Source organism: Triticum aestivum, chromosome 1D (assembly GCF_018294505.1).
Source record: "Triticum aestivum cultivar Chinese Spring chromosome 1D, IWGSC CS RefSeq v2.1, whole genome shotgun sequence".
Taxonomy (NCBI): Eukaryota; Viridiplantae; Streptophyta; class Magnoliopsida; order Poales; family Poaceae; genus Triticum; species Triticum aestivum.
In genome coordinates, this window is record NC_057796.1 from 233,289,740 (window position 1) to 233,303,982 (window position 14,243).

A 14,243-nucleotide genomic window follows, 5' to 3' on the forward strand; every position below is an offset into this window, starting at 1 on the left:
AATTACATGGCACTTGCATCTTATGCAATAAAGAGACAACCATAAGGCTCCTGCCAGTTGCCGATAATTTCAAAAACATGATCATCTCATACAACAATTTATATCTCATCACGTCTTACCATATCATATCACAACATGCCCTGCAAAAACAAGTTAGACATCCTCTACTTTGTTGTTGCAAGTTTTACTTGGCTGCTACGGGCTTAGCAATAACCGATCTTACCTACACATCAAAACCACAACGATTTTTCGTCAAGTATGTGATGTTTTAACCTTCAACAAGGACCGGGCATAGCCACACTCGATTCAACTAAAGTTGGAGAAACTGACACCCGCCAGCCACCTGTGTGCGAAGCACGTCAGTAGAACCAGTCTCGCGTAAGCATATGCGTAATGTCGGTCCGGGCTGCTTCATCCAACAATACCGCCGAATCAAAGTATGACATGTTGGTAAGCAGTATGACTATTATCGCCCACAACTCACTTGTGTTCTACTCGTGCATATAACATCTACGCATAAACCTGGCTCTGATACCACTGTTGGGGAACGTAGTAATTTCAAAAAAATTCCTACGCACACGCAAGATCATGGTGATGCATAGCAACAAGAGGGGAGAGTGTTGTCCACGTACCCTCGTACACCGAAAGCGGAAGCGTTATGGCAACGCGGTTGATGTAGTCGTATGTCTTCACGATCGACCGATCCTAGTACCGAAAGTACGGCACCTCCGCGATCTACACACGTTCGGCTCAGTGACGTCCCACGAACTCACGATCCAGCAGAGTGTCGAGGGAGAGCTTCGTCAGCACGACGGCGTGATGACGGTGATGATGAAGCTACCGGCGCAGGGCTTCGCCTAAGCACTACGACGATATGACCGAGGTGGATTATGGTGGAGGGGGGCACCGCACACGGCTAAGAGATCAATGATCAACTTGTGTGTTCTAGGGTGCCCCTGCCCCATATATAAAGGAGCAAGGGGGGAGGCCGGCCGTCCCTTGGGGCGCGCCATGAGAGGAGGAGTCCTCCTCCTAGTAGGAGTAGGACTCCCCTTTCCTAGTCCTACTAGGAGGGGGAAAGGAAGGAGGAGAGGGAGAAGGAAAGGGGGGTGCCGCCCCGCCCCCCCTTCCCTAGTACAATTCGGACCAGAGGGAGAGGGGGCACGCGGCCTGCCCTGGCCGGACCTCTCTCTCCACTAAGGCCCATGTGGCCCATTAGTTCCCCGGGGGGTTCTGGTAACCCTCCGACACTCCGCTTTTCTCCGAAATCACCCGGAACACTTCCGGTGTCCGAATATAGCCGTCCAATATATCAATCTTTATGTCTCAACCATTTCGGGACTCCTCGTCATGTCCGTGATGACATCCGGGACTCTGAACTACCTTCGATACATCAAAACACATAAACTCATAATACCGATCGTCACCAAACTTTAATCGTGCGGACCCTACGGGTTCGAGAACTATGTAGACATGACCGAGACACATCTCCGGTCAATAACCAATAGCGGAACCTGGATGTTCATATTGGCCCCCACATATTCTACGAAGATCTTTATCGGTCAAACCGCATAACAACATACGTTGTTCGCTTTGTCATCGGTATGTTACTTGCCCGAGATTCGATCGTCGGTATCCTCATACCTAGTTCAATCTCGTTACCGGCAAGTCTCTTTACTCGTTCCGTAATGCATCATCTTGCAACTAACTCATTAGTCACAATGCTTGCAAGGCTTATAGTGATGTGCATTACCGAGAGGGCCCAGAGATACCTCTCCGATACACGGAGTGACAAATCCTAATCTCGATCTATGCCAACTCAACAAATACCATCGGGAACACCTGTAGAGCATCTTTATAATCACCCAGTTACGTTGTGACGTTTGATAGCACACAAGGTGTTCCTCCGGTATTCGGGAGTTACATAATCTCATAGTCGGAGGAACATGTATAAGTCATGAAGAAAGCAGTAGCAATTAAACTGTAACGATCATAATGCTAAGCTAACGAATGGGTCTTGCCCATCACATCATTTTCCTAATGATGTGATCCCGTTCATCAAATGACAACACATCTCTATGGTTAGGAAACATAACCATCTTTGATAAACGAGCTAGTCAAGTAGAGGCATACGAAGGACACTTTGTTTTGTCTATGTATTCACACATGTACTAAGTTTCCGGTTAATACAATTCTAGCATGAATAATAAACATTTATCATGAAATAAGGAAATAAATAATAACTTTATTATTGCCGCTAGGGCATATTTCCTTCATTTTTATCTTTTATCTTTTCTCCTTAACCCTAATTTTTCTTCTTCCTCGTTCTTCGTTCGTTCTTCTTGCTGCAGGGCGGTGAACCTCGAGACTCTAGGGGCGGTCAGGCCGACCTAGGGCAGCTTATAGCCGCCGCGCGCACTAACGGGGTCCCTCCCGGGTGTGGGGGTTTTGGGTCCGCAAAAGCACCCGTCAGACGTCAGACTGATTGTGTACCGCGCTTTCGGACGGGTCTTCTTCGACGTGAGCTGCGGTGCATCACCCTCGGCATCGAAAATACACGGTGACGTGTTCGTGTGCGAACAAAAACTTCAAGATCACGGAAGCCAAGCCCACCCAAATGTTTAGGCCTGGTTACGACGTCTCATGCCGTCTAAGCTGTCTTCTTCTCTCCTGCTTACTCCCCCACCAAAACTACGATGTGGGCTTTAGGAGTGGATCTGGACGAGAACGCCGCAGTAGAAGTATGGACCAGCCCCTACAATTAGGCCCATTTGTTTTTTATGTCTAAAAAAATGATTTTCGTCTTCGTCCACCTCAACGATCTGATCCACAGCCAAGTGCCCGAGCCCAATTTCCTGAAAGTAAAAATACCGAAGTGCTGGAGCCTCAGCCAACTGCCACTCCACACTTCCGTATCATCCCGGACTTCTCTTCCTCCTGCTCCTCCTCCTCCTCTCTCTCTCTGTACTTCGCGCAGCCGCGCTCCAAAATTCCGAAGCGAGACGCCTCCACCTCCAAGCAAGCTCCCACCGATCCGGAAGCTTCCCGTGTGCCCAATGCATCGAGTCCTCCGCGCGGCTGCGGCGGCGGCCGCGGGGATCGCCACGGCCCCGGCTCGCCGCCACCGCGCGCCCAGCTGGGGCGCGGCCACGGCGAGGTGGTTCTCTGCCGAACGGGAGGCGATGAGCTACGACGTCGTGATCGTGGGCGCCGGCCCGGCGGGCCTCGCCGCCGCCATCCGGCTGAAGCAGCTCTGCCGCGCGGCCGACACCGACCTCTCCGTCTGCGTCCTCGAGAAGGGAGCCGAAGTCGGTGCGCCGCTTCGCACACAAAATCCCGTTCTCGCTGCTGCGTTGTACACTTGCGACGGCATTGATGACACTCTTGTAATTTGGGCCTTTGTTTTTTATTGCTCCGCAGGTGCTCATGTACTGTCGGGGAATGTGTTCGAGCCCCGTGCGTTGGATGAGCTCATCCCGAAGTGGAGGCAAGAGGATGTATGCCCTTCTGTATTCTGCATTCGATATGTTACGTTTTTTTGTGGCTCACTCTGATTTTCTAGTGTAATAGTGCTTGTTTGTTGTTGATTTACTGAACACATCCCTTAGATTCAGCCGAACATACGAAATTAAAGATATTATTCTGTGGGAGGGTGTTGTGATATCTTTAAATAGAACAAATGCAAGTTTTGTGTTCCTAAAATCACTTTAAATAGAACAAATGCAAGTTTTGTGTTCCTAAAATCGTGTTTATTGTTCCCAGTGATCTATGGAAAACTAAGAGTGGGATGTACCAAGTAACTTGGACACTCATTTTTATGTGACTATGATAATGTTCAACAGGCCCCAATCAGAGTCCCTGTCTCATCTGACAAGTTCTGGATGTTAACAAAGAACAAGGCATGGACACTTCCATCTCCTTTTGATAACAAAGGGAACTATGTAATAAGGTGCTGATATTTTCCTTTTCGTATCGATCGACTTGATGCTTTGTATAGTTCTATATTCCTCTTATTCCAGAGAAATCCGCGTATGCCAACATACTTGTTTTTGTCCAGCTTGAGCCAATTGGTGCGATGGATGTCCGTAAAGGCTGAAGAATTAGGTGTTGAAGTGTATCCAGGGTTTGCTGCGAGTGAGGTACCATCCTTTTTAACCCTCTTCCGGTTGAGGAACACTTTCGTGGAAGGACTAATATTTGCCTCAATTCTGCTCTGACAGATCCTTTATGATGAAAATCAAATAGTCGCAGGCGTTGCAACCAATGATGTTGGTATTGCTAAAGATGGTAGTAAACGGGAAACTTTTCAACCGGGTGTGGAACTAAGAGGCGAGTAACCTCCTTCACCTGGTGGTTCACATAAAAATATATGTTAATAATATGTTGCATATTTTCCATATGAATTATTTTAGAGGTAGACAATGCTTATTTCTTTGATTTGTTCTTTTCTCGAAGATTGATATACTTTCTTTTCCACTCTTGTTCATGCACATACACATTCTCATGGTCAGCTACTTAGATTGCAGGGCGAATAACACTTCTAGCTGAGGGTTGCCGGGGTTCATTATCAGAGGTCAGTATATGTAATTCTAGTTTGATAGATTTAGTCCATGTAATGGTATTTATTCTATAGTATTATGCAATTGATGCTGCAGCCTATCACGTTATCCTTCTTTTTCTTGTGCTTTTCAGAATATAATAACGAATCACAAGCTCAGAGAAAGTGGTCAAGGCCAACATCAAACATATGCTCTTGGAATTAAAGAGGTATATCTACATTCACCGATACCATTTGAATTATGAAATTCAATAATACCATGTATGATTGCCTTGTTCTCAATTCTGAAACTTAAAGAAGCAGGATCATTTACCTGAACTATATTGTTTTTGCACATCAGCACCACATTATACAGAGAATGTGCCTTATTATATACAGATAATGCGACTAGTATAAATTGTCGGATGTCTCTAAATAGGCAGTATGCATACATTAGGGCTCAATTTGTTAGCATTCATTGGATCATACATACGCGCACCATTTTCTAATATATTTTTTCCTAAAGAATTATCAATGTTTTAGAAATCTTATTGATTGCCCTTTATACTGTTATTGGATTGTAATTTACAATCTTCTCTTAAAAATGTCCATGTCTTTTTTTCTAACTACTACTTGAAGATGGTTTAGTAACACTTCTTTTGTCCAAATTGGATACTTTCATTTAGGTCTGGGAGATAGAAGAAGGAAAGCATAAGCCAGGTTCTGTGGTTCATACTGTAGGGTGGCCTTTGGACATGAAGACATATGGAGGATCATTTCTATACCACCTTGATGATAGACAGGTACTTTTGAGTTTGCAGCTTGTCATTATCACGTATTATATGTTTTGCTTGCAAGGATTGTTATCTGTGAAAATATATAATCTCATTTCTGTACCACCTTGATGATAGACATACTTTTGAGATTTGCAGCTTGTCATTATCACGTATTATATGTTTTGCTTGCAAGGATTGTTATCTGTGTAAATATATACTCCCTCGGTAAAGAAATATAAGAGCGTTTAGATCACTTCATAAAACGCTCTTATATTTCTTTACGAAGTGATCTAAACGCTCTTATATTTCTTTGCGGAGGGAGTAATATACAATCTCAGATTATAGGAAGCATTCTGCCGCACAACCTAAATTTAGTCAGCAAAAAAAAGTTCCTCTGCCTTTGCTATGTCAAGTGATTTCTTCTATGAACACAAATCTTTACTTGAGTTTTTCTTTGTTGAACTTGTTATTTGTATTAGAAGAATGCCAAAACAGCACGTAAGCTACAGAACCACTGGTCTGTTGTGTACCCAAATCAGAAACCACAACACTAAGATCCTAAAACACCAAAAGGAAGGAAAAACACCAAAACATTTATGTTTGAGTTTGAAGGGGGAAGCGCTAATTCATCTGTATCATTTGACCCTTGATTTGCACATGGATGACTGGCTATTAATACTTTTTTTAGCTTGCAACTTCCCAAGTGTTGTTCAGAAGTTTGAATTACATGTATTCAGTGTTATTTTTGCTCTTATTTCAGTTGGCAATTGGTCTGGTTGTTGCCTTGAATTATCGAAATCCTTTTCTCAGCCCATACGATGAGTTCCAGGTGTGTATATTTTCTGTATGATTGTCTTTTGGTGACAAGTAGTATGGAGCTGATCCGAGTATTTCAGTTCTGTCGTTACTTAACTGTCAGAATAAACTCCTCTCTAATATTTCAGAAATTCAAGCAGCACCCCGCAATCAGAACACTTCTTGAAGGTGGAACAGTTCTTCAGTATGGTGCTCGTACTTTGAATGAAGGTGGTTTTCAGGTAAGATGATATGGTTGGCTACAGATAAATGCATGTGTAAGCTCCTTATGTAATCTACATTTATATTACATGGCATTGTGCATAGACATCAGTGCAGTTTCACCTGGTGCTGTTGGTAAACTGGATCTATTGCTGGCAGTGTTAACTCTGTAAGCTGAAACATGATTCTGGTCTTGCTCGTTTGTTATGTTATATTTCAACATTTAGTGTAGCATTCCACTTCTGTTATTCAGTTGAATAAACTGTATTATGTTTGCTTTTCAGCTGTTAAAAGTGGTTCACTTCTGTTATTTAGTTAATAGGTGTGTTGTGTTTGCTTTCTACTAGTTGCTACTTATATTCAGTAATATGGTACTGATAGAGTTCCTAAATAATTTCAGTCAATACCAAATCCAGTTTTCCCCGGTGGTGCAATTATTGGATGCTCTGCAGGGTTCCTAAATGTTCCCAAAATAAAAGGATCACATACCGCTATGAAATCAGGTACCTCTCCACTCTCTGTTTGTTTGCGCTAGATTTTTAACTAGGGTTTGCGGTTCATTTAATTAGCTGTTTTATCAATACAAGCCTTGTACTAAAGGTAGAGATGTGCACAAAAGGTATGCTTGCGGCAGAAGCAACTTTCAAGGCTCTGGTTGAAGGATCTTCCATGGATCTGTACTGGGAGAATCTCAAGAAGTCATGGATATGGGACGAACTCTATAGAGCTCGGAATTATAGACCAGTATGTGGTTATTATTATTATCAGTCTCCCAAACAACATCTTCTTTCTAGTTTTTGAAATTTTATTTCAAAGAAGTGCAGAGGATAGGCCATGCATTTCTTTTTCTGAAGCTTGTAAGAGAATAAAGATGCTTTATTGTTTGCTTATAGGCATTTGAATACGGATTTATTCCTGGCATGGCCTTGTCAGCAGTGGAACGGTGAGGTCCCAATTGGTAAGCTAATGTTATTTGGTGTTCTATCCATTTCACTTACACATGTTAATTGTTCAATTGTTAGCTACATATTCAAAGGGAAGTCACCTTTTACACTGAAGCATGGGAAGCCTGACCATGAAGCTACAGAAGTGAGTGTGAAGTGCTACCATCGCTCAACATTCTTTGTTAGCAGAAAATTAAAATCACAATATTGTTCCATTTCTGTTACTAGCGAGACTGACCGAACACTTCCTTGTGGACAGATGGCCAATCTCCATTTGCCTATTTCATATCCAAAACCAGATGGGCAGGTGTCCTTTGACGTTCCGTCTTCTTTATACAGGTACACATGCCTGCAATCAAGAACTTCTTTACTACTGTATTTCACACTGCGTCAATACCTTAGTTGTGCTTTACTACGCGTGCAGCTTAGAACCTAGTAACATGAGAAACGCCATACTGTATATGTAAAAAATGTTTGAAGCCGATAGCCCAAACATGGAGTGCTTTTCCTTACATACTGCAGATGCACTGATCGAAAGGTAGCTGCACGGCATTTCTGTATCTTGAACCTGGGGGATACCATAGACATACTGCAGATTACCTTCTCGATCTGTACTTCTATCACTAATAATTTCTTCTGTACAGGAGCAACACAAACCATGAGCATGACCAGCCTCCTCATCTCCGCTTGAGGGATCCTGCAGTACCTGAAAGCGTAAATCTCCCACAGTATGCTGGACCAGAGTCGCGTTATTGTCCAGCTCGAGTTTACGAGTATGCAATGACCATGCCAGCTTGAATTATCATTTTCTCCCAGTGGAATAGATAACACGCAATAAAATGTGCTGTGCTTTGTAGCCAAAGCAGAAGTTGCTGATTTACTGCTAACCATTTCTGTTTGCACGCAGATATGTATCTGACGAGAATGGTGACCCGAAGCTTCACATAAATGCTCAAAATTGTCTTCATTGCAAGGTAGCTCCCTTCATTTGATGGTTCAGGGATCTTGCATTCTTGTATATATTCAGTGCATGGGTTGCATAGGGTGCCCGCCCGTTGTTGGATTTGTGTCATCCACTGAACTGCGAAGTTGCAGTTTCAGGAAAGCATATGTTCCTGTGTTTGATTCTGGCATTCATGGTTGCACTGATCCAATCCACAGTGACACTGTCGATGTTATGATCTGGATAGCCAATTCAAAGTTTTGGGGATGTACCATTGGGGAACTTATTTGAGCCTCTTCCTTTTGTTCCCTTCACCTAAGCTGTTGACGGTATCTGCAGGCTTGTGACATAAAAGATCCCAAGCAAAACATCGAGTGGACTGTCCCCGAAGGCGGAGGAGGACCTGGTTACACAGTGATGTGAATATTACTGTAGTAGAGAAATTCTGACGCCCAAATAAGCCTGTCCAACACTATCTCATAGTAATGGTGTAAATAAACATTACTGTACAATGTTTCTGATGCTGAAATTAGCTTGTCCGGCAGTGATATTTTAGAGATCCTTGTGCGACCAATACACCAACCAGGGCTGGTATGTACGGCGCGAGCGTTGCGGTGGAATTTCTTCCATCTTGTAATAATGGCCCAAAGTAATCGATGGTGCTTAAAGTGAAGTAGGGGCCACTCAAAAAAGTTGGAACTATTCTTCAGTACAGCTAAGTAGCTGCTGGCTTGAGAAGGAGAATCGGATACTTTTGCCTCTTACAGAGATAATATCGCTTTTGTCCAGGATACGTGTACCGAACGAACAGAACATACATGCATCGGCTGCTGGATGGTACGCTAATTCTGGGTGATGTCCAAAAATCAGTGACCTCGATTTGTCAAACGGGTGAGCAGTGGTCACAGACAGACATTGGATTCTGTTGCCCAAAGGTATGCGTCCATTAGCGTGCTCCAGCTCCAGACGTCCGCGGTCCACCACTGATGGGTCCAGGGTAGAACTAGAAGTCTAGAACGATTGGTTGTGATCAACCTAGTACTCCATTGTTAACACGTGATTCGAGATTACAGACACAAGGACACGTCTCCCTGTCTGGTCCAGCGCCAAGAACATGCATCTGTCATCAGAGTTTGTTTAGTTGAAGCAAAACATTAAACAAGTGGTCTCTGCAGAGTCATCATCTATCCAGGGACATTCACAGCCTCAAGTGCCAAGGAACACAGGCAGCTACCATCTGGCTGCAGTGCCCAGGAACACAAAGAAACGAGCCATTTTGCTGCAGTGCCATGAAATTGCATCTCCTGAACCGAACTGAACCAAAAGACCAACACAAGACTCTCACAAGCCTCCCAGCTCCCAGGAACACAAGAAGCCAGCCATTTTGCCGAGGTGCCAAGGAACACAAAGAAGCCAGCCATTCTGCTGCAGTGCCATGAAATTTCATCTGCTAACCAAATGACCAGCACAACCCTGCCTGCAACTGCAAACAGATGACATCGTTTTCAGCAATAGGGCGGAATAAGATGATCACCTTTCCTGCCAGCCAGATTGCTCATTCGTTCCAACATCAGCCAGCCAAGGATCATTAATTCAGCAAGCATGGTGCGATCAGAAACAAGAGCAGCAGAACTGACAGGCGCGAGGCCAAAGGATGATAATCTCTTGCAATGAGGACTGGTTCATTCATAGATCGATTGCGACTACTACACAAGAGCATACTACCAATATACTCGAGCTATCTACCCATGGCCTCCCCTACCACCTATACCATGAAACCAGCATAACAAACAGATTGAATCGAAAGAATTCCCACGGCGCAAAAGAACCAATGCAATGCAATGCAGTAAACTTGTGGGCCGGCCCCATCACCCATCAATTCCCCTCGTCGTCCTCGTCGTCCTCAAGCTCGAGCCTCTCCTTCTCGGCCCTGCGCTTCTCCTTCTCCGCCCTGAGCTCCTCTGCCTCCTTGATCCAGAGGTCGGCGAACTCGCAGTCCCTGTACCTGTCGAACCAGGGTCCCCCGCAGGTGTAGTGCAGGGCCTTCGGCTGCGTGGTCGGGTCGTCAGGGTCGACCTTGTTGTGGCCGACGAGGAAGTTCCAGACGAAGGGCACCTCCCCGATCTCGTCGTCGTCGAGCCAGGAGAATCGGTGGAGGAAGGCGCCGGTCTTGGTGCTGACAGCATCCGGGGTGAGCGCGGCGACGTTCTTGGGGTGGGCGCAGTTGTAGAGCACCATGGAGGACCAGTTCTTGCGCGGGTACACGGTCTGCATGACGCCGTCCATCTTGGTGGCCTCGAGGGGCGTGTACTCGTGCTTGACGCAGACGACGGCGAGGCGCTTTGCGGCGGCGGCGTCGGAGGGCACGGCGGAGGCGATGAGCTCGGCGACGTCGGCGAGGTAGAGGAAGTCGCAGTCGATGAAGAGCGCCCAGCCGCGGTAGCCGGCGAGGAAGGGGGTGAGGAAGCGGGTGAAGGAGAACTCGGTGCTCTCCATGTGGCCCCGCGTGCGCCAGTAGAGGCCCGACGCGCGCAGGTCCGGCTGCCGGATGGGGCGCACGTCGAGCGGCACGGTGGCGTGGCGGATCAGGCTGCGGCGGCACACCTCGTACGCCTCGTGCTCCTTCGGGTCGTACCCGACGAAGACGCGGAACGGCTCCGGCGACGGCGGCACCGTCATGGTCTGGATCTGGGCGGTGGCGAGGGGAATGGAGCGGAGGAGGAGGGCGCGGGCTTTAATGGAGGGAGGCGAGGTGGGGCTGAAAGTACTAAAGATGGCAAACGGGGGAGGTGATCTTGAGATCTGTTTCGAATCTAATGATCCTGGTGTGTGTTTAGCTTTGGCGACACGAGGGACTGACAGGTTGGGCCAGGGAGCGGGGCCCGTGTGGCAGTGAGACGGCGAGGGGATTTTCTTTTCGTCGTCGGTGGGGGATTGACAGCTGGGTAACGCCGGGAGCAGCGGCCGCGGGGAAGAGGATGTCGGTGGCGAGGCGGCGTGGATGCGGCACGGCCACGGCCACGGCACGGGCGGGAACGCGGTCGCCGCGTGGAAATCAGGGGGTGTCCGCGGCCTGCGGCGTGGGCCGGGGGTCACTGGACGCCCATGTGCTTCGGTGTAGGGGGTGTCGCGTGCTGTGGTCGCGCCTCGTCAAAGTGTCAGAGTCCGTCCTCGCGTCAGGACTCGAACTTCGGATGATTATCGACAACCATGTGGCAGTGGCAGGCACGATCCAAACCAACGTTTCATCCGTTTTTCATTTGTTTATAAAGATGATAATGGAATCGTGCCTGTCCGGATTTGTAGATGCGCCGGCTGTGCACCCAACACACGGCGGCATATTGTCCGCATACATTTTGTTTTTACAAGATATATATTTATTTTCATCATTGATTTTTGATACATTGAAGAACATCATCAAATCTTGCCTAGAATAGCATGACCAAAGGAAATAAGAACCACATGAAGATATTTTAGAAAATATCCAACTTTCATAACTGCTCCTGTAAGTTGGATTAGTGCCTTCTCGATGCGTTCATTATTGATCTGCGAAGGCTCGATCTTGCGTGCTTCTTTTTTTTTCGAGTCTAAAGAATTAGACGTTGTTTCTCCGCATCTAGTCTCATCTCTAACCTCTATTCTAGCAACAAGTGCACGAACATCTATTAAATTGCGCTCTATCAATAGATCGATGTACTCTTCTTCCCAATACCAAAAGTTGCATCCATCCTACATAATAAATATTTGAGTGTAAGTAAAACTAGCCAAATCTGAGAGCACAACCGAAACTAAAGTAGCACATACCCCATCGCTTGAGCACTTGACGAACACCCATCCGAAATGTTCCGGCGTTGTAGAACGCGGCGCAAGACGTTCCTTGGGCCGTCGTCGCACTTTATGAGTGGCAACGGTGCACCGACGAGCCTTTGGGCCAGCACCGAGCCCGGACGACGGCCGTTCGTGTATTTGCCGGCGAACCACTAATGGGGTAGATCCGAGCGGCTAGAGGCGTAGTCAGTACCTGCATGCAGCCTTGCGGCCTTGCCGGGGCTTTTCGGCCCGGTGCCTAGCTAGTCCATGGCACGACGCGGCCTCCCGCAGCCGGGTGAGCTCAATTCTGGCCGGATCCGCTCCAAATCCGACCATCGGGTGCGCTAAAATCAAGTGGTCGGGGTTGGGCAACTTAGGGCGTGGAGGGAACGGGGCTGCGACAAGGGTAGGGGCGAGCGCGTGGCCGAGCTGGACAGCGACACGTCCAAGAAAAATGACGGCGGCGGCTCGGGACGAGAGGGGCGGGGGTGCGGCTGGAGCGGCGGCGGGGAGGGGGGGAGGGGGGAGATAGAAAAAGGGGGGTATGTGTGCATCCAATCTCCGAAAAGTCCCGATTGTTTTGATTTTTGAAATGGGATATTTACGGAATCCCCCCGACGGGCGGGGCCAGGGGAGGACAGGGGCAGGCGCCACGCGCTGTCCGCGCGTATCTGTTGGGCCACAAACTCGGCCCAAAGTTGGGCCGAGAATGGGTCGAAAGCAGATAAAAAACGGACGACGGTTCGTTTGCTTCCGCGCGTTGAAGGGCCTGCTTTGTCCGTTTACCCCCAAACGGACACGGGGGACCATTTGGGGTCGTGCGTTGGAGTTGCCCTGACACATGTTCCCAAGTACTCTCTCCGTCTCATAGTGTTGCTCTGATACATGTTCTCAAGTACTCCCTCCGTCTCATAATATTGATACTTGTCATCGTCGAAGTATAATTTGCTGAAAAATGTTTGAGTAGCATGGTAAAAAATTTGATGTCAGATTTGTAGTGGAGTCCTTTATTTACTCGCATAACCGCGCACTCTAGAGGGATCGTCCGAACAATCGTGAGAGGGTCGAATGAGCGAATGATCGCTAGAAACTGCTCATATGAAACAAGCTACCTTACAAGAAATATTTAATTTTAAGCAATTTGGGGAAGAATGTCTCCCTCAAACTTGGGGGATGCTTATTACATTATTAAATGTGCTGCCTGATCATTCTCTTAAAAGTAATGAAATCATGAAGTAACCGATGAATCCAGGGACTACCTTGATAGTTGTGATGGTTGTGTTTTTAGGGAAGAGCAGTTGAACAAGCTTGGGAACTATTAAATAAGTTATTGAAAAATGCAGATAATTGGACACTTCCCAAACCACCACCTAAACTGTGACGCCCGGATAATTAGACTACAGTAATTCCCTGCTATTGATGCCACGTCATCTCTGTCACTGTAGTTAATCCCGCGTTAGTTCAAAAACCAATTCAAATTCAAAATTGAATAAAAGGCAAACATCAAAATTTTCAAACTTTAAAACTAAAATGTTCGGGTTGTGCCCAATGATGCAGAAGTAACTACGGTGGAGGAACCACACTTTTATAAAATGTTTAAATACTCTTAGATGATTAAAACGGTAGCAAAAACAAATGTTTAAATGAAATTATAATTAATAAAATGTTAAACTATTTCATCTAGGGTTAAAACTTTTGTGGCACTGTGTTTAGAGGTAATACTAATTTAGGGGTCATTTTTGTATTTTACAAGACTAAGGTAAAATATAAAACATTAAAAGAAAAATAAATCAAAAGAAAAGACTAGACAAAAATAGATAAAAAACCAAAAACTTAAGCAAAAGTGAAATAAAACAAAGCCTTCCCTCCCTTGGGCCACCCGGCCCATCTACCTAGCGGGCTGGCCCACCTGCTCCCACTGCCCTCTCCGCTCTGTTCACAGGGGGATCGTGGACAGAGCCGATGCCTGCCACGGCCGCAGCCATCGCCGTGGCGGCCATCCGCCGACTCCTCCCCGCCTATAAGGTCGGTGCCCCCTTCCCCGGCGAACCCTAATCGCCTACTGGCCCCCTCTCCCTCGTCGCCCTCTCTCTCGCCCAGAGCCGCCCCGCACCCGACCGCTACCGTCGTTGCCCCGTCATCACGGTCGGCGTGGCCGTCGGTCACCCCTTGCCGCCTCTCTGTGTCGAGAGGCTCCGGCCGCCTCGCCCTCGCTC

At 46.9% G+C, this 14,243-nt stretch overlaps 2 protein-coding genes across 4 annotated transcripts; one reads left to right on the forward strand and one right to left on the reverse strand.

Moving 5' to 3' along the window:
* The first annotated feature begins 2,881 nt into the window (after positions 1 to 2,881).
* On the forward strand, positions 2,882 to 8,890 carry LOC123181172 (electron transfer flavoprotein-ubiquinone oxidoreductase, mitochondrial). Of its 3 annotated transcripts, none has more exons than XM_044593418.1 (18): positions 2,884 to 3,312; positions 3,421 to 3,497; positions 3,843 to 3,949; positions 4,058 to 4,139; positions 4,221 to 4,329; positions 4,527 to 4,573; positions 4,693 to 4,767; positions 5,224 to 5,340; positions 6,074 to 6,142; positions 6,258 to 6,350; positions 6,731 to 6,833; positions 6,950 to 7,074; positions 7,224 to 7,273; positions 7,353 to 7,419; positions 7,534 to 7,613; positions 7,919 to 8,047; positions 8,182 to 8,248; positions 8,557 to 8,890. In XM_044593418.1, exons 1-18 carry the CDS (start codon positions 3,057 to 3,059, stop codon positions 8,638 to 8,640), a joined length of 1,737 nt encoding a protein of 578 aa, XP_044449353.1. In that variant the 5' UTR covers positions 2,884 to 3,056; the 3' UTR covers positions 8,641 to 8,890. The 3 variants fall into 3 exon arrangements, with proteins under 3 accessions (XP_044449355.1, XP_044449353.1, XP_044449356.1); XM_044593421.1 differs by having other exon boundaries at positions 2,888 to 3,308; XM_044593420.1 differs by lacking the exons at positions 7,919 to 8,047; positions 8,182 to 8,248; positions 8,557 to 8,890 and adding an exon at positions 7,699 to 7,825 and having other exon boundaries at positions 2,882 to 3,312.
* Positions 8,891 to 9,880: 990 nt separating this feature from the next.
* On the reverse strand, positions 9,881 to 14,027 carry LOC123158629 (protein CDI). Its single transcript, XM_044576546.1, has 2 exons — positions 13,937 to 14,027; positions 9,881 to 11,363 (listed from the first exon to the last, which is right to left on the reverse strand). Exons 1-2 carry the CDS (start codon positions 14,025 to 14,027, stop codon positions 10,093 to 10,095), a joined length of 1,362 nt encoding a protein of 453 aa, XP_044432481.1. The 3' UTR covers positions 9,881 to 10,092.
* Positions 14,028 to 14,243: the final 216 nt, after the last annotated feature.